The sequence below is a fragment of the Microtus pennsylvanicus genome, chromosome 9 (assembly GCF_037038515.1).
Source record: "Microtus pennsylvanicus isolate mMicPen1 chromosome 9, mMicPen1.hap1, whole genome shotgun sequence".
Classification (NCBI taxonomy): domain Eukaryota; kingdom Metazoa; phylum Chordata; class Mammalia; order Rodentia; family Cricetidae; genus Microtus; species Microtus pennsylvanicus.
This window is the reverse complement of record NC_134587.1, coordinates 73,210,429-73,230,768: the sequence shown is the minus strand read 5'-3', so window position 1 is coordinate 73,230,768 and position 20,340 is coordinate 73,210,429. Positions and strand designations below refer to the sequence as shown.

At 46.7% G+C, this 20,340-nt stretch overlaps 1 protein-coding gene across 2 annotated transcripts; it reads right to left on the bottom strand.

The window, feature by feature from the left end:
• Positions 1-244: 244 nt before the first annotated feature.
• On the bottom strand, positions 245-20,076 carry Rnf122 (ring finger protein 122). Of its 2 annotated transcripts, none has more exons than XM_075986474.1 (6): positions 19,702-20,076; positions 12,942-13,098; positions 6,168-6,213; positions 5,875-5,916; positions 3,060-3,142; positions 245-2,803 (listed from the first exon to the last, which is right to left on the bottom strand). In XM_075986474.1, exons 1-6 carry the CDS (start codon positions 19,724-19,726, stop codon positions 2,689-2,691), a joined length of 468 nt encoding a protein of 155 aa, XP_075842589.1. In that variant the 5' UTR covers positions 19,727-20,076; the 3' UTR covers positions 245-2,688. The 2 variants fall into 2 exon arrangements, with proteins under 2 accessions (XP_075842589.1, XP_075842590.1); XM_075986475.1 differs by having other exon boundaries at positions 2,550-2,803; positions 3,060-3,139; positions 19,702-20,049.
• Positions 20,077-20,340: the final 264 nt, after the last annotated feature.

Genomic DNA, 20,340 nt, shown 5'->3' with positions numbered 1-20,340 from the left:
TCCTTTCACGGTAACAGCAACTCATCTGGAGAATTCTACAAGAATATGGTAGTCTTAGTAATATCAGCCAATAGGCATAGATGAGGAAAAATGTGCTGTTTTGTAAGAGATCATGACTGACGACACTCAGTAACCATCAAGTGCCCCCCAATGTTGCCTACTCCTCTGCAGAGCACAAAAGGTATCTTGATGAGCTGTCACAGAGGTAAAGAATCCAAAGCACAAAGCAACAGTTTTTGTCTTTCCCTCAGAAAGGAAATGGGCATGGCTCTTAATTTCTTACATTGGCTCAGTTGCAAACCACTACTATTGAGTTGGAATAAACAGCTCAACGCGTTCCATGGATTTGTACAAGCTTGTACAGCTGGTCATGCTTCCAAATCCATCACATTTGTCCCTCTGAACCTGTGCGCACAGCTTCAGCAGAAGGTTGAGCTGTAAGTGACATGGCCAGGACAGTGAAGGTGGGAGGCTGATGCTCAGAGAGACGGGACAAAACCAAAGAATAAAGGACTTTAGTGAAAATGGTGAAAACCCTGGTTGGGGTGGGCTGAGCAGGAACTATCAGGAGGAACGGCAGACCTTCTGTGTATGTGGGTGTGTGACCAGGGTCTATTTACATAGCCTGGCTATGTACATGGCTACTTATATGGCTCTGTTAGAACTCACTATGTGGACAGGCTGGCTCTGAACTCGGATCTGCCCGCCTCTGCCTCCCAGCTGCCTCTGCCTCCCAGCTGTTGGGATTAAAGGCGTGTGCCTCTATGCCCAGCCCAAGGTTACCAAAGCTGGTCTGTATAGTACAACACAACTTTCTTTGATCTGGTTCCCTTTCAAACATATTCAGGGTGTAAGTTCTTTGTTAATTTAAGGAGGACTGGGCATGTTGTAGCTGCCTATGACTATGTGGGACTCAGAGGAGAACGAATTAGCTTGGTTCTCAGATGGTGCTTAGTGGTTTGGGTTTTTAAGTTTATCTGCATAAACTTCAGGAAGCTACTGTATCAAAGCCTTTGTTCCTGGTCTCCACATAGTACTTGCCACCACCACCCCCATATCCTACCCTATGGTTCATCCCCACATTAGCTTCATATAGAATGCATTCTTTGGTCCCCCAAAAGTCTGGTTAATCATGGTAAATGGCCACATGACAACTCTCAAGGTTGGGCACACTCCTGCTGTTGCTGTCAGCTGAGTAAAGACACCTGCAAAGCTAAGTTGGAGGACTCAGATGATCGAGGCCATGAGTTGCCACCATGTGGAATTCTAAACGGGGGATAGAAGGCCAGGATCTACTACTGGTCAGGGAATGTAGCGACACAAAAGGAGTAGAGATTGGGTCCCAGAGTAGCCACATGGACCTTTCAGGTTCCAAAGTCATAGGCAGTGAACTTACAGACAGAATCCTATCGTTCCAAGACTTAGTTGGTGAATGACATGGGAAGACATCGATTTTAAAACATTTCCAAAAATCCTGGCGATTGATTTGGCTTCATCAGATCTTACTTCACACCGAAGTTCAACAGGTAATCCTTTTTCTTATTCATTGCCGGAAACCGAACCCAGGTCCTTGAGCACATTAGCCAAGCACTCCACCACTGAGCTGTGCCCAGCCCTCAGTTTCCTTTTTTTCAAAAGGACTAGAAATGCCAAGTGTGGTCTGACTCGGGGAGGAGGAAGAAGCAGGGTGAAGGGTTCTGTTCCCGCTTCTGGCACAGGTCACAACCACGAGCCAAATTTGATTAGAGAAACATGTTATTAAATTTAATTTTCTTTAAATACATAACCTTTTCCCACTCTCAGCTGCTCGGCTGAAGAAGAGACTCCACCCCCTCCGTCCTCGAGGGGCCACATATGTAAAGCCTGAGATGGTGAGGATGAAGTATAAAAATACTGTTTACAGAGGGAAGCAGACGTCCGCACTATGGTAACCTCCTGACACCCCATCCCAGGGTCCTTTTTGTTTCAAAATAATAATAATAACAGCCCCTAGCAATGTGCTGATAAAAAAGTCCCTTCCTCTAGAATGGGGTCTCTTCAAAACCAGCAAGGAATAGGAAGCTCTGAGATTAACCAGGGTCAGGGAGAGAATAGATAGCACCTAACATCCTAACAGGGGATGGTTGGTCCCATCACCCTGCCGTTGGCCAGGACAAGGCTGGCCTTTGTTTCCTACACCCCATGTAAACATCGACTTTTCCCTTGTCTGGGGCCCTGCCCTCCTTTATTTCATGCTGAATCTTTCACCTTGGTTCTTTTGATCTTTCCTTCCTTCCCTTTAAACTATCCCAAGGCTCTGGCAGGAGTAAGGGATATGGGCGGAGCGGAGCCACCTCCTCCAAAGTTGGAGTAGCTTCTTCTCCAAAGGGAAGTATCCACATCCACAGTCACAGGGTTGACTCCTTCCCAGGGCAAGGATGAGGCAGGCAGATAGTGTAGTACCAGATAGAGTAGTCTGGCTGGGTGAGGCCATTCATTGAGACTGGGTAACAGGGAAAGAAGCACTGGGAGACAGAGAGCTGGGGCAAGTCTGGTACTGGTCCGGCACTGCTGGTGGAAGCCCAGCCCTGTCACCTTTGCCTTTAGGCAAGTAAGAAAGTCACCACCCAGAAGTCTTGTTCATTGTAAGAGGATCCTCGGCGTCCACAAAGTAAGCTGTCTTCTCAAGTGTCCATGTACAAGGAGCTCTCACACCAGCTCATCCAACAGGATCCCAATGCTCTGCGTGGTCTCTGTGGGGCCAGCAATGGGCTTGTTGCACATGGGGCAGACGCAACGCACTTCTAGCCACTTCACCAGACACCTGTGAACAAGAGGATGGTTATCTCGGAGGAGCCATTCCAGATGGCTCCAGCTGTCTCTGAGTCCAGCTGCTTCTGAGAACAAAGTAGCCCTGTGCCTGCCCTGAGCTCACCCTTCTGGGGTGCAGAACCTAGGGCATCACTGTTGAACAGCATAGGCGGGATTAGAAGGTTCTTAAAGATACTCCGTAATTATTTCTCCTCTACAGAACCCCCCCCCCCCGACACACACACACACACAATCACATCCCCACATACTTGCGGTGAAAGGCATGCTGGCATGGAAGCACACCTAGTTCATCCTTTCCTTTGAAGTCTTCCAGGCAAACTGCACAGGTCTGCTATGGGGAGAGAGGGAGGGAGGGAAAGGGAGAGAGAGAGAATCTGTGAGCTAAGAGTCTAGAGAGACCCTCTTCACTCATCCCTCCTGAGTATCCACCATCAAATTTTCAAACAAGGAAACCAAACTTCAGCCCAGTCTCTTGCCTCCCGCATCAGCCAGCAGAAGCTCAGTTATAAATATAACACTGCATTGACAGGATAACAGCCAACACGGCTGCTTAAACTAAAATCAACCAAAATGAAGAAATTATAAACATGGCTCATCAGAAGCACCAGTTACATTTCTCCAAATGTTGATCTCAGAATGGAACTGTGGGCTGGGGTATGGGTCAGTGGCCGAGTTTTGCACACCATCTGTGAGATCCTAAATTGGATCCCCTGCATCACAAACACTAAACAAAGAGTGTGTGCTGATTTTTGCTCTTAGTGACAAGGCCCTTGGGAGAGGAAGCATGGATCTTTCTGCTCAACATCCTGGCTTTATTTTAGGTTTTGTCTCTTTGAGGGACAGACTCTCACATAGCCCAAGCTGACCTCAGACACACTGTATAACCAAGGCTGTCTCTTGAATTTCTCATCTTCCAGCCTCCACCTCCCTAGTGTTGGGACTGTAGATTTGTGTTAGCACTTTCAGGTCATTGTTTATATGCATGCCAATTCTTTTCCCATGATGCACTATTTCCTCATGTGGACACCATTCTAGGTTGCTCTGGTACTCAACAGCTACCATCTTCTCACAATCTTACATCTAACAAGCCACAGTGTGATCAAATCCCTACAGTACCCCTTAGACATGGATGCTATTATTTAGTGTTACTGATAACTTCCCAGCTATTCACACCGCATATATTTTGGCTCAGGAGAAAGAGTTGGGCTCATAGTGCCTATTTAGCAGATGCAGGCCACTTTGGTATGAGTTCGTTCTAAGGCTCTCTCAAACCCTGGAGGTGGCCGTCCATATTTCCAAAGCTCAACAGTTACCTATGCCCTGATGGGTCCCAGATTGGAGAGGATAAACTCAGAACATTCTTATGAACACACAAATTTTGAACTGACAGTGTTGGTCTCAAATTCTAGCCTACAGCATGGGCTAAGGAGGAACACAGTAATAAAAAGGACTAGGATAGATGTCATGGTTATCTTGGCTGTCAATTTGACTACATCTGCAATTTACTAAAACCCAAATGGCTGGGCAAACCTGAGAGTTTTTCTTCTTTCTTCCCTTCCTTTTTTTTTTTTCTGAGACAGGATTTCTCTGTGTAGCCTTGACTGTCCTTGAACTCAGAGAGCTGTCTGTCTTTGAAGAGTAGGATTAAAGGCATATCCCATCACCACTTGGCAGTGAGAGATTTTTCTAAACTAAATCTCTTTGGATCTTTGAGGTGAAAAATCCACCTGTACTCTGGTCCACACCTGCTGGCAGCCTATGGAGAGGACAATGGGAGAAGGAAGTAGCTCTTTGCTTGTTGTTCTCTCTCACTGGCAGGCCCATTCCTTCACTGGCATTAGAGTCTACTTCTTTGGGATTCCAGTATATAATGAAGACTAGCTGAGACATCCAGTCTTGCGGATTAAACAACTACTAGATTCTTAGACCTTTTAGTAGACGGCCATTGTTGGACTAGCTGGACCACAGCCTGTCAGCAATTCTAATAAATTCTTTATATATATTCATTCTGTAAGTTCTGTTCCACTAGAGAACTCTGACTAATACAGATATATGTGCTGTAACATTCTTCAAATCCATAATTACAATTCCATTTATGAAACTCCACGATCTCAGCTGAACGACTGTGAAAGGCTTAGGAAACACCTGAAATTACTTTAAGGACCGGAGGTGTGGTAGCAATGTGAAAACCAAGAATAAAATGAGGCCATGTCTAGGGAGTCTCATGTTTGGTGATGCTGGAATCCTCCTCATTTTCAGACAACCACAAACGACTCACTCTCTGGTTAGGCTGTCTGTGGTTATGGATGGAAGCCTTGGGAGATGAGTTAGGTAACCTCAAAGGCTGAGGGGACTTTGGGAAATGGTCCAATGAAAGATGGGGCTGGGGGGAAAGAAGGGAAGGAGGAATAATGTAATTATATTTTAATTGAAATAAAAAGGTCAAAGTTGAGAGACCCAATGGAATTGGTCTTATATTGGGAGGTTTGGGGGAAAGGAGGGGAAACAGGCCAGAACTATTGCAAGGGATACAAGTCACTGATCTGTTAGGACAATGTCATATACATAAGTAAAAGGACCTTATTTTCTTTAGTCAAAGACCAGGCTACAGGATGTGAATAAAGGGAAAGTTAGTAGCACACTGCCTATGCACAAGAGTGTGTGACACCTTTAAAGATTCAACACAGCACACTGCCTATGACCACACATAGATTTTGCCCAGCATACTGCCTATGGCATAGAGCCTAGGGCCACCTGTATAGATTCTACACAGCATACTGCTTATGGCACAGAGCCTGTGCCATCCGTACAGATTCTACACAGAACATTGTCTATGACATAGAGACCGTGACACCCTGTTCCCATTTATTTTGAGTCTTTTGTGATCCCTTTGTTTCATGCCTTATCTGACTCTAGACAAAATGCTTTACCTACTGGGTTGAAGTCCTTCTGTTTGGACACAGGAATCTGAAGGCAGGGACTAAAGAGTCTGGAGAAGGTCCAAAGAGCTCGAGAAAGATGCTCTAAGCAGGATCCTCCCAAACATTATCCCAAGATACTTACCCCATAGAGCTGCAACTTCTTGGCATCACCTTTAAGCACCACCTGAGGAAGAAAGAGGCAGCTGATGTCTGTAGGTACCAACCACAGAGGCCAGGGAGGCTCACTGAATGATGCGACCCCCTCTCTCTCCATGAAGGTGAAGGGCAAACCCAATTTGAAGACAGTAGCAGGAGTGGTAGACCTCCAGGATGCCCAGGAAGTGAGGGAATTGTAGACTATGAAAGTTTGGGCTTGCTCTCTCTATCAGGGCAAGTGGTGAAGAAGAAAGTTTAATGTAAAGAGACAGTATTTACCTCCTTATAGCCGTACCGTTCGCTCTGTGCCTGGTTCCGGAGTTTACTAGGTGAAGAAAAAGAGGAGAGGGCAGATTACCATTTCTTCTTTCTTTCTTTCTTTCTTTTTAAGATGCGCAGACAATGACAGTATATGTGAAGAGGGCTGACTGCTTGGACATTTTCTGGAGATGAAACAGGTACTTGTTTCATAGACACCAGTGGTGGCACAGTTCAGAGGTATGCAAGCCAACCAGAGATGATAAGAATTAAGGCTTTACCAGGTCCCAGTCACATTCTGGGTTGTTCTCCAGTGGGGCATCTTACGTGGCTTATCTGCTTTGTCTTTTCCCAGATGGTAAATTCCTCCAGGTATCCAAACTACAGAGATCAACTGTATTCTTACCATGTGCAGAAGGAGCTAGATGTTTTTAGCTGCTTGTCTGTACACAACCACTCGATAGCCAAAACACAGCATGTTGATATTCATAACAATAGTATAATAGTCCATCCAGGTATGTTGTGTGTCCCTTGGAGACTGACATTGTCTCACTGAATCCAAGTGACTACAGGAAGGAGGAACGTTCCATTTTATAGATGAAAAAAAAAATAAATGAACCCCAAAGAAATCAAGCAAGTTGCCCAAACTTCATAGAGATGATGGGGAGCAGCTCCTGGGTTAAATAAAAGTCAGTCTCTGTGATTAGGGAGCCTGTACTGTTTACCACAGAACATGATCCCCCCGCCTCCTCAATTAGGTAGAATACATCAGAGTCATGAGTTCTTATTTGACTGTGAGATACCCAGCATGCTTTATTAAGCCTTTGACTTCGGGTGACCCACAGTACAGATGACGGGAAGCAGGGAAGCATGAATGAAACTGATTCTGCCATCTTACATCAGTGGGGAAATTCCTCCTGTGAGTTCTACACATAGTCCAGATGGACTTCAAATCCATGACCTTCAAAAAGAACTGGGACCATAGGCCTATGCTACTGTGCCCAGCTGCAGGTAGGTGGAGAGGCCTCCCATATATGGGCATAGAACTGTCTCTCACCTTTTTTTTTTTTTTTTTTTTGCTGTTGTTGAGTGCTAGGAATTAACCCCAGTGTCCCTGGCATGCTATAATGATCAAGTTAATTTGATTAAGAAATACCTTAGAAGCCAGCGGTGGTGGCACATACCTTTAATCCCAGCACTTGGGAGACAGAGGCAGGAGGATCTCTGTGAGTTTGAGGCTAGTCATGTCTACAAGAGCTAGTTCTAGGACAAGCTCCAAGGCAACAGAGAAACCATGTCTCAAAAATCAAAAAAGAAAAACAAAACAAAAAACCCTTAATATCTCAGTATTAAGTAAAATATATCTCAGGGTATGCCTATGGGGTCTATGATGTCATTTCCAGACATAATCCAATAATGAGAGTTTTAATCTAGTCTTTCAATGGTATTAAGGTTGCAGAAAGAGGAATCTTGCCCTGGCCCTGCTGTTTTCTTTACTTTCTGTTCTTGTCCAGTAAGAATTGACCAATAGCCTCTGTCACAAGTTCCTGCCACCACAATTTTCTGCTTATGCATTTGAGACTACGTGACCATGGATGAAACCATTCGAAACCACAAATTAAATCAAGCATCTTTCATAGCAATGATAAAAGCATATAGCTAATATGATCTGTTTACTGCATACATGCTTTACCACGGAGCTACACACCCAGCACTTCGAACATAGATTTGGCTGGAGTATGGGAGGGAAACCTGGCTCTACTGGAGTGGGGCCAAGTCCTGTTCTTAGAGAATCGACAGGCTAAGAACGGCTTTTATTCTTCACTATGTAAAAATAGAAAGAAAAAAAAAATAACGTCTCCTAGTATAAAAACTTTCATCTCACAATCTGAAACTTCAGCTCAGCAGCAGGGCACTTGTTTCCCACATATGAAGGGGTTTTTTTTTTTTTTTTTTTTTTTTTTGGTTTTTTGAGACAGGGTTTCTCTGTGGCTTTGGAGCCTGTCCTGGAACTAGCTCTGTAGACCAGGCTGGTCTCGAACTCACAGAGATCCGCCTACCTCTGCCTCCCGAGTGCTGGGATTAAAGGCGTGCGCCACCATCGCCCGGCCATATGAAGGTTTTGATCTCCTGCACTACCAAAGAAAAAAATCTTTTCTAAAATGCCATTGGCCCATCAGTTTATGAATTGTCCGTGATTGCCTTTGGAACTGGCTATGACGGTTTAAGAGCATGGCTGGGTGGCTGGGAGACTTTACAACCAAGAAAGCCTGCAAATAAAAAGGTTGCTGGCCCGAGTGACGAAAACAGATCACCTCATTTCTGTGGTAGCAGCTCCTCCCAAGGTGGCGAAGAAGCAGAGCGCAGAGCCCTGCCTGAGAGGTGGGTCAGGACAGATAAGATCTGGCCGCCAGCCTCCTCCATCCTTTCTGACAGGAAGTCACGTGGTCTGGCGAGGCTGAATGTTCTTGGAGCCTCTGGGAAAGTCCCAGCCAGGTGGACTCCTGCCAGGGCTTGGGGCTGAGGCAGCACTGCCATTGCACCCCCCCTTCCCCGCCGCCCCCCTTCCTGCCCTCTCTACCGTATGCTTTCTGCTCACTTTCAGGCCCAACTATCTAATCCTTTAATGTGCAGAACTACCCAGCCCTAGAAAGGCTTTCATATATCATGTAAGTGTGTTTTTCTCAGCTCCCAAAAGAGATGGACAGGGAAGGGTGTCTAAAGCAGGAGTGAGCTATTACCTGACCATACTGTATGCGGTTTTTTCTTTAGAAAAAAAAAAAAACCCTTTCATTTTCTCTCCTGTTTTTGAGAGTCTTAAGTAACCCAGGTTAGCCTCGGCACTTGCTATGCAGCCAAGGATGACCCTGACCTTCTGATCTCCCTTCCTCCATCTCTGAGATGCTAGGATTACGTTCTTGCTAGGCACTCTTCAGTTCAGCAATAACCCAGTTCATTGAGCTCATTCTTAACCTGCCCTCTAGGTCTAAGGACCGAATGCTTGCTAGGTCCCTGAGCGACATTCCAACCTTGTCTGGGGGTAGAAGTTTAAGGGAGAATGCCACAGATTCTTTTAAAGGTTCAACCGCCTCACCATCAATGCTGATACACTTGGGCAGTGTGTGCTACACTTTATGAGCACTGGGGTTCCTGGGGTCCATTCACCTATTGTGTATGGCAGGCTCCCTTTAATGGAGGGATCCAGAACCCTCAAAACTCCGATTTCATCCTGCGTGGCTATTTCGGCTCTGGAAGGATTAGGCTGTGAGGGGATGGGGCTCAAATAGTTGCAAAGAAAACAGCAGAAAGCATACTCTGGGCTGTCTTAGCCAGGGATGGAGAGCCAAGAACTCCGGACAGGTGGCTCTCTCAGCTGCTGGCTGAGCAAAGCAACTAAAAATACCCTGATTTCAGTGAGACCATTGCAAGCCACGGCCAGCAGGCTCTCTCTTCCCTCTTTTCCCTCTGAGAGCAAAACAATGCAGCCAGCTCCTGAAAATAATTGTTCCTTTCCTGCCTGTTTGTATCCCACTGATCCCTCCATCCTGTGTAAGCAGAGGTCAGCTCTGAGGGAAAAGAGGAGACCAGGGGCAGCTGGCAGTTGAGGCGTCCTTGGCTCATGAGCTCACCGGGTCAGGAGTGGCAGTCACGGACCTATTTTGGCTGAGGTGGAAAGTGAGAAGCAGAGAGAGGAAGTAGCTTATGTGCCTGTGTGTCTTTCTATATATAGACACACACGCCACATGCCAGCGGGCCTTTGGAACCATGAGACCCAGGGGTCAGCTGGCTCTGGACAGGCTACAGCATACAGGGTGGGGCGGTGAAGGGGCCGGACACTGCCGAGAGGACAGATGGCACCGCGCTGCACCACAGTGGAGACGGCTTTTAGTATCACGTGGTCATGACTCTCTGTTCTGCTACAGCCAAAAACAAAACAAGTCAGTAACAGACATCACCCTAGCCTGTCTCCTATAGGACCCCGACACCCAGCTGAAAGGGGCTGGCCATGGAGGTCTCAGCTGCAGGCTCTACTTCCCACGCAAGAAAGAAGACGCACAAAAGACAAACACGGAGGAGAGCATGAAAGGCTAAATTGTCAGATGAACCCACCTCAGCATCTTCCTGGACAAATTCTCAACTGTTTAGACATGAATGTCTTCATTTATGCAGCTCCCTAACCCTTACATTGGAGGCTTGTTCACAGAATTAAGTGAGCTAAATGGTTTACCACAATGCCTGACACTAGAAAGCCCATAGCAAAGACTAGCCCAAAATGCAAGGTCACGCCTGTTAGTGCCAATTAGGAAAGGGATTTCAGCCATCTGCTTGTTGGTCAGAGTGCTGGCCTCTGGATTTTCTTCTGTTCAGCACCAGTGTGTGTGTGTGTGTGTGTGTGTGTGTGTGTGTGTGTGTGTGTATAAAGGAACCAAATATAGTTTGTTTTTTTTTTTTGTGTGTGTGTGTTGAGACAGGGTTTCTCTGTAGCTTTGGAGCCTGTTCTGAAAATCACTCTGTAGACCAGGCTGGACTTGAACTTACAGAGATCTACCTGCCTCCCAGTGCTGGGGTTAAAGGTGTGCGCCACCATCACCTGGCTTTCTCCTTTGTTTTTGTTATGGCTTTTTTTGAGACAGGGTCTCTCTGTGTAGACCTGGTTGTCCTGGTACTTTCTCTGTAAACCAGGCTAGCCTCAAACTCACAGATATCTACACACTTCTGCCTCCCGAGTGCTGGGATTAAAAGTGTGTACCACCACTGCCCAGAAGAGTAGCTTTTTTTTTTTTGGTATAAATTTATAATTCTCCTGGGCAGTGGCGGTGCATGCCTTTAATTCCAGCACTTGGGAGGTAGAGGCATGCAGATCTATGAGTTCGAGGACAGCCTAGTCTATAAGAGTTAGTTCCAGGACAGGCTCCAAAGCCACAGAGAAACCCTGTCTTGAAAAACAAAAACAAAAACAAACAAAACAAAAAGTTTATATTTTTACCAGTCACATCCTAAAGAAATCTTTGATACTTGCAACATTCATAACTTGACCCTTGCTGAGAATTAAGTTAATTGCTTGATACAGGGTTTGAGGGAAAAGACCAGTGAATAAGAATGGTTTGGGGAGGGAAACATAGAGATGGGGAACATTAAAGAGAATATAGAACAGAAAAGAGGATGTAGAAGAGAAAAAGTGCTCCCACTTAGCAGCCAAATGTGGGCTTTGCACTAATTAAATCAGAGGAAAAATCGAGCACTATTTTCTCTGCCCACTTAGGTGGGGAAATTCAAGTTTCAAGCTTTAAGATCTGTTTGGAGGCCAGGCAGTGGTGGTGCACAACTTTAATCCCAGCACTCAGGAGGCAGAGGCAGGTGGATCTCTGTGAGTTCAAGTCCAGCCTGGTCTGCAAAATGAGTTCCAGGACAGCCAGGGCTACACAGAGAAACTCTTGTCTCAAAAAACCAACAAAAGACCTGTTTGCGAAGGTTCTGAAGAGCCCTACAGCAGCCATGGGCTGGGGAAGTAGTGCTTGGCTCATGTACTTCCAAGCATCTGCCTTTCAGGCAGAAGTCATCCTCCAGCAGAGAATCCCAACAAGGTACAAAGACCCCGGCTCTTAATTTCCTAAATGATTCGATTAGACCTTTCCTAGCCCGTGTCTCTCCAGGCATTAGGCAATGTGTATGCCAGGGAAGGGGCCAGTTGTTACAAAGACTCTAAGGACTATTAACATGTTCTATTGACCGAAGATGCTCCATTGTCTCCAATGTACAGGGCAGACCCATGGGACCAAAGAACCCTAAGTACCAACAGAACACCCCGCTAGCATGCTGCTTTGGTTTCTACTCTAAGTCCCAAGCATGTCTAACACTTTCCCCATGTGCATGCACATCCATATTAATATGTGTGTTAGCACATATGTGTACATGTAGGAGACTGACACAGGAAGTCTTCCTCACAGCTCTCCATCACATTCACTGAGGCAGCTTCTTGTCATTGAACTCAGAGCTTCACTAGGCGGTTGGTCTAGATTGCTAGCTTGCTCTAGACACCCTATCTCCACATTCCAGGGCTGGAATTACCTAGGGCCAGTGTTCACCCAGCATTAACAGAGGTTCTGGTATTCAAATTTCACTCCCGATACAGGCACTTTACCTACTGAACCATCATCTCCCCAGCTTTTTAGTAGATAGCAGCTACAAGCTCGTGCGGCCTTCACCATAAGGAGAAATAGTTCCTGGAGCTCAGCTACCCCTGCCAAGCAAAAGTCCTTTCCTCGATCCTTAAGCAACTAAGAGTACTTGCCATTCTTTCTTTCCCCTCTCAAAAGTAAAAGCTGACAAGAAAGACAGAGTAAACAAGGAGTTTTCCTTATGAGTCTGCTAACACCAGCATTGGGAGAACTGGCAATTTCACAGGAGGGCGAAAGAACCAATACCTACCGACCGACCTCTCCCTGGCTGTGAGTGGGAAGCAGGTTAAGAGTGCTGGCTTTATCGCTAAGCTAACAGTCATTCTAGACAGCCTTAGACTAACTGGCCAACTGGTGGAATGCAGTCCAACCCTCGGTGACCTTATGTGCTCTGGGATAACTTGATAGGTTGATATAAATAGAAATACCAGACCTCAAGAGTCCAGCGGAGCAAGCTAATGTACATCCTCCCACCAGAGGCTCTAGCACAAAGCTCTGGTGTGTTTGTGCACGTGCATGCACACGCACACATGCGCTTGATTTGCTTAATATCCTCCATGCCCTAGTCTCCTTCTTTCTTTGTTTCCCTCCCCAGATCAGCCAGCCAGCAACCAACCTGATGAAGTAGCAGCAGAAGATGAGGCTGAGCATGAAGACAAAGATGCCTGTACCGAAGATGACCATGTAGATGTTGAGGGGAAGGTCTTGGAAACTGATAGGTGGCATTGAGCAGGACTTGTTGGTGCTAACCAGTCCCAGGCCACAGAAACACCCTGCAAAGCAAGAGGCAAAGAATACTAAAGTTAGACACTTACCACTGGGGCCCGTGGCACACTGTGTTAGTAGGAATGTCAGGCACTAACTTAAACTTATATATTAACACTAACTACTGAATACATGGTCCTGAGTAAATTACTCCATCAATCTATGAAATGAAATGGTAGGCAAAGTACTTAAATGGATTAATAATTTAGAAATCTAGCATGGTGGTGCACACCTTTAGTCCTCTGTGTGGCAGAGGCAGGTGGATCTGAGTTCAAGGCCCGCATGGTGTACAGAGTGGGTGCCAGGACTATACAAAGAAACTATGTCTCAAAAAAGCAAAGAATTTAGGTAAGGGTAGAAAGTAGAAAAAGAAAATATCAAAATTGCCTCCAAGTAGGAGACACTGAGTATATAATAAAAGAAGCCTTAGGGGAGAAAATACATTGAGTCTTGACTTAAGTCTCCTAAGCAAGCTCTGTGATGTTCAATGAGTTATTGCTATAGAATTAACCTCATAGGAAAACTTGCAAAATCGAGTAATAGAAATGATGGTATAAGAAATAACAAACGCAAAGAGCAATTGCAGAGGTCATTTGTCACTATTAACCGCCTGTTCCATAGACAAGCTGTATCAGAACCGGAACAGAAATCGTTCACTAGAAGTCTAGGCCGGCATTCCACAAGGTGTGATGGGGACTGTTACCAGGGAATGTCAGCTTCCTTCTACTCACAGCCTCAAAGTTCCATCCTCGAGTGTATCCCCTAAGAACTTGTTAAAATGGTGCGGTCTTGGACCTATATCACACTAAATGAACTGGATTCATTAAGAAGATCCTTGGAAGATTGGGTGGTGGTGGCGCACGCCTTTAATCCCAGCATTTGGGAGGCCGAGGCGGGTGGCTCTCAGTGAGTTCAAGGCCAGCCTGGATAGCCAGGCTGTCAAGAGCTCCAGGACAGCCAGGACTGTTACAGAGAAACCCTGTTTCGAAAAACAAACAAAAAGATCCATGGAGACCCTCCTGTACGGTCAGTTCGGAAGCACTGACTGCCACTTGCTGCTTCCTTCTCACTGGCCCTCCCATGAGGCAATGTCTTCCCTTGCCCATGTCTGGTGTTGAAGTGGGTGTGAGCAAGACTGGGCAATAAACCAAAGAAAGTCTTCAGAAAAAGGCAAGATATTCTTAACTGGGCATGATGTCATAACATTATAACCCCAATTATCTGGGAAGTGTCTACTCAGGCTGGAACAAGGGAATCAGGGGTTCTAGGCTAGCCCAGGCTATGCAGTGATATCCCTGACCCCCCCCCCCAAAAAAACTCACCACAAACAAAAAAAATCAAATTCCTTTAAGGAAATATTTCCTTCTTATATCACCTCAGACATGTAGGAAGGTATAGATAAGACAGAGCTGGGAAGAGAATCACCAAAAGCATTAAAGAGTGGTATCTCCAATGAACCAGAATCTGTGTCCTACATCCCAATCACTAATCACATTCTCCACTCCCAGGCTTTACGTTCCCAGTTCCTTCCAGACCTTAGGGACTAGCTTCTCTCCTGGCTCTCTGGTTAGGAGCTAGGATTCTACCTGGTAATTACTACAAGTGAGTGCTACCACAACTGCAGGAGACCAGCTACAGAAACAGCAATCAGTTGTGACAGTGTTATGGTCTGGACTTGAGGCCACCCTGCAGTAGACTTAGATGGTGACCCCTTTTCCCCCCTGCTTCTTGGACCCCATGACATAAAGCTACAACCTCCCCACTTGATAGACTTAAACCTTAAAAAGCTATGAGCTAAAGATTTTCTAAGTCATGTATGAGTATGATTCTGTCAGTAATGACAAAGCCATCACACACGAGGCACGCCATTCCTCTAACTCTTCTATTAGTGGATGACCTAAGCCTTCATTCAAAAGTCAAAGACCATGACCCATCCTATTGCCACACCCCTATTCCTGCCTTATTGATGTCACCACCCTTTCTAGTTTCTCTAATTATCCTACACGTCTGGCACATCTGCCAACTTCACTTACCATGTAATTTCCAAACCCCTGTCTGGTTTCAAGTCTATATGAACATGCATCTGCCCCCTTGCAATATCCTGTGAGCATTCTCTGCCTGGGCCAGTCTTTTTAAATCTTGCCCAACCATGTCTTTGTCTCCACCCCTTTGTCTATGAAGCCTTCTCTGCCTAGAATTCTCTCCTTTCTGAAGTCTAGTGTTGGTCTTCCTGAGAATTTTCCTTTCCGATGCCAAGGCTGTGGGTTGAACTAGTACCTTGCATAGGCTAGGCAGTGGTCTACTGAGATGAATCCTAAGCCCCTGCCATGATCTTTAGGATACTCCAATAATATCTCTGTCATGGAATTCTACAATGCTAAGGACTTGCATCACTTGCCATGGGTTTTGCTCAGAATACCTTGTTACACTGTTGTTGCTAGTACCAACTTAAATTGACCTTTGTTTTACTCTGCATTGTTAAGATGACAAGCATGATAGTTGAGATTAAGAATAATCCAGTGCATAGAGGATTGGATGACTTTCCATATAGGAAAAAGACAGCTCAAGCACTTTCCTTGACAGATGTTATGGTAGAGGTGAGTCTATAATTCTAGGAGCAAATAAAGCCCGGGAATTAAGTGTCCTTCTAACAAGCTTGAACCTTTCTAGATCTGGGGATACTAACCTGGACTCCTAAGCATTTGGCAGTGCCCTAAGCTAATGTTTGATCTGCCTATATAGCTAGTTAACAGACAGATCCCTGTTTTCTCAAAGCAACCTAGTCTTCTTGGCAAAAGCTCCTACTTCAAAGAAGGAAGACTGATGTTTGGGAAAACTGCCCAGAAACTGCCCTCAGCTAATAAATCACTAGTCAACCAACAGGTTTTGTTCCGGGTGTGTTTTATATACTGACCTAGACCTTGTGGGGGAAACAGAAAGCGAAAGAAGCTCTTGTTCTGTAAGAATTTTCAATTAGGGGAGATTAAAGAAGCAATTAGCTACTAGCATTTGCTTTGCTCAAGAGGATGCTTCTTACTTCTAGGTTCCACTGGAGGGTTAGAAAGAATACCATTTTCATCCCTGATTCCCACTTGAGGATTTGCTTTCTGTGGGCCTTTCTCAGAGAAACTCTCTAAGATATCATGCTAGATCTGCCCCAGCATCCTTCGCTCTGCCCTAGAAAAGGGCCTCAGGAACTCTCTTCCAGAAAGTTGTACGTTTAGGACCAACAGGACCTTGTACTGCCAGTAGCCTCCTTCATCCTACCAGAAATATCTGATACTGTAAGAGGGCCAGCATCCTCTCCACTTTTGCCATGGCTTTTCTATGGAACTTATTTAAGCAGGACTCTGGTATTTACTGGGTCCTAAAGATCCTCTATTTCTATTCTGGAAAACCAGAACTGTGTGTGCAGGGTTTACACTTGCACACAGTTTTGGTACCTTGGTTCCAGCAATCCTAGATCAGTTATCTCCATCTGTTCCCAATTCCTAAAAGCCTCTCTCTGGGGCTCTAGGACTGGATCAGCGAACTTGGGACTTTATGAAATGTATAAGGAGGCAGCTTCAAGAATAAATGTTCAAGCTTGCGTTGTGTAATAGTTTCTTTGAGAATAAAATATTTCATTCTGCAGGAAGGCGAACAACTCAAATAGCTTCAGGAAGTCCCTAAAACCGAACAGATTCACCAGGCCCCTCCCCACCAGAGTTAACAACGAAAGCTGAGAATCTGAACTCTGAAGGAAGCTGAGCTGCAAAAAAAAAAAAAAAAAGAAAAAGAAAAAAAAAGACTCTGAAAACCTACCAGCTACCTGAAAGAGGGTTAGCCCAACTAGATCACCTATTGAGCTGCCGGCTGTGCAGTGTGCTTCAGGTTTCCCAGCTTTTGTGAGCAGTCACCCATGCTGGGGTGGGCTTTAGTGATATAGCTATCTGAACCATTTCTGCTCGCCCATATTCCTGTAAGTAACCCCAATGAAACTGATTGGCTCACCCAAGTTGGACTTCAGTGGTGCCTGTATTTTGGCCGGTTGTGGAATGCAGGGGGGGGGGAATAGACATGCAAGGTGCATCTCCCCAGGAAAAACTGTTGACACACAACGGCCTGCTGTCAAAGTAGCTTATGTGACCCCAGCAGTCTGAAGGGCTCAGGCAGAGTTTTTCTGAGGCCAGCATGGGTGACGGTGAAAACCCACCTCATTTTTTTTTTAATTTTTCTTTTTTTTGGGGGGGGTTCAAGACAGGGTTTCTCTGGAGCTTTGGAGTCTGTCCTGGAACTAACTCTTGTAGATAGGGCTGGCCTTGAACTCACAGAGATCTGCCCGCCTCTGTCTCCCAAGTCGTAAGATTAAAAGGCATGTGCCACCACCGCCTGGCTTGAAAACCCCACCTCATGAGGATTTTAAATGTTTTTCCTTTAGAATATTTGTACATAGTTTGGTATCTCCAGGACAGGGCTCAAGCCTAAATGTGAAATTCATCCTATGTTTTATATACACCTTGTTCACGTAGCCTGAAGAATACATTACACATTTTAAGCAATTCTGTATACAGAGCAAAGTTTAATGATGTGAAACTGTCTCTTGTGATTTCACATTTGAATTTTATATAATTTGAACTTTCCAGGAATTTTAATTTTCAGATTGGGAATGTTCAACTTATACTCTTGAAGAGAAATGGAAAAAAATAGTTATTGTCCAAATTGTACAGTTGAGTTTTTCTTTGAAACTTTAAGGTCAAAGAATATGCATCCCAGATATAGGGTCTCTAAGAGGTTTTTCAAGGGGGCAGAAATCACTTCAAGAAGTGCAAGATAGCCGGGCGATGGTGGCGGACGCCTTTAATCCCAGCACTCGGGAGGCAGAGGCAGGCGGATCTCTGTGAGTTCGAGACCAGCCTGATCTACAGAGCTAGTTCCAGGACAGGTTCCAAAACCACAGAGAAACCCTGTCTCGAAAAACAAAACAAAACAAAACAAAACAAAAACCAAAAAAAAAAAAAAAAAGAAGTGCAAGATAAGCCAGTGGTGGTGCATGCCTTTAATCCCAGCACTGGGAGGCAGAGACAGGTGGATCTCTGAGAGTTCGAGGCTAGCCTGGTCTACAGAACAAATTCCAGGACAGGCTCCAAAGCTACACAGAGAAACCCTGTCTCGAAACACACACACACACACACACACAAAGACAGGGTGCATTGCACGTCAGTGATGGAGTATGTTCAGAATGAGCAAGGCCTGGGTCCCACACCACGCGGATGGGGCAGGGAAGGTGCAAGTTTCCAAAGGGAACTGCTCAGAAGAAAGTTCGGGGTTATTAACAGCTTAGTCCTCCCTAAGTCTCTGGTCCATTGTCTTGACACCAGCGCATCTCAGCTGGCAGGCGGCATGTAGGAATGACGTCAGAGCAGGTCTGGCCAAGACCAGCAGATCTGGGAACTGCTTCTTTCCAGCCAAAGGGAATCTTTCCCAGATGCTGGGACACACCGTCAGCCTCAACCCTCATCCCCCGCCCCTCTCTACTACCCGCCTATCACACACAGCTTGGTTCATTTTCAGGAAATTAGATCTGACTTGCAAAAGGAGGAAGGACAGGGGGCGGGGGAGGGGAGGGGAGGACAGGGGCAGCCGAAACTCTGCCTTAAAACAAAAGACTCTTGAAATAATTAATCCAAGATCTGGCAGAAATCTACTCAAGAATAGATCCTCCCCCCCCCCACCCCGAGTAACCAGTCAACCATACAAAAAGAAAAAAAAAGCTCCAGCTACTTTTCACCTCGCCCAACTCTTCATGTCTAGAGAGAGGGGCCAAGATTCTGGGGATCCGTGGTGGGGAAGGGTGGGTGGTTTTAACATCTAAGTGACCGCCTCAGAAAGATTTATCAGCTCCTTAGACGGGGAATCCAGACCCGCTCTTAACCCGTAACAACTGAGCCACCAAAAAAGCCTCAGGTGAATTAATTTAGCATGATTACTCGGTGGAGTGTGGGGTAGGGGTTGGTGGCGGGTGGCTGGCTGAGCATAGAGGGGCTGTCACCATCTAGACTAAAAGCAGACCCCGCGGTCTGGTCTTCTTGTCAGAAAGCGAAGCTCTTGCCAGGCCAGCCCTGAGCTGGGGGCCCAGCAATAATCTGCAAGGCTTTATCTATTCAGTATTGACGCTCTTTAATCCTGCCCCTGGAAGCCGGTGGGAACCAACAAAGATGGGGAAAGTCACCCCGCGCCCGGTCCCGCACGTTGCACTGTATACATATTTAAAAGAGCCTGCAAAGTTTCAGAGCCGGAACTTGAGCTCCCTCTAGGAGATCCTAGCCCGAGCGCGGATTTAATTTTCCAACCACCACAACAAAGAACAGAGTTTGAGAGCGCACAAAGGCAGGCGAAGGGGGTAGAAGAGCCAGACCGCCACACAAAGACCGGGAAGCCCTCGGCTCACACGCCCCTGGCCCTCCACTTGCTTCCAGACCCTTTTTATCCCCAGACACTGAGAATGGGTCGTTTCAAACTGCGCGCTGTGCAGAGCACCGCAGGACGCCAGGACGTCTCTGGGACGGGGAAACTTGGCTCGGGACCTGGACCTGAGCGGTGTCCGCTCACCCGCCAGACCCGGGACTCACCGTTACACCACTGAAATGGGTGCATCAATGAAGTCAAGGACGGCTTCCCGGGGCGAACGGAGACAGAGTGTTGAGACCTGGCGGGGTTGTGCACGGCGATCGCCGGGCTGGAGATGCAACTCCCGGAGGAGTCAGATGCTGTGGAGAGGCCGGTTTGCAGAGCAACAAAGAGGGCAGAGGAGGAAACAAAGTCTTTCGGAGCGAAGCTCTGCCGAGAGAATTCGCAAAAGACACGGGGCGGGAGGGCAGCGGAGTGGGCCGCGACGCCCAGCCGAGGAGGCAGCAGCCGGGGCACTGAGCCGGGCTGGGGTCCCACGGCACCGAGCTGTGCGCGCTGGGATTCCGAAAACTGACACCGCGCCGCGCACACCCCCTCCCTATGACTGCCCCCTCCCGGGAGTCCGCCCCCTGCTCGTCACCTGCCCTCCGGCCAATGGGAGCCTTTCTCCTGCCCCCGGGTATTATTTACAGGCGGGTCCCCCTCTCTGCAAAAGGGAGCCTTTTTAGCTTGGTAGGCTCCGACCCCGCCTCCTAGCTAGACCTGGGGAGTCCCCGGTCTGCGGCGCGCCGCCTTCTAGGACCGGGGCGGGGGGTAGGGGTGGGGAAGCAGGGCAGGGGGAAGCGACCAGACGATTAGTG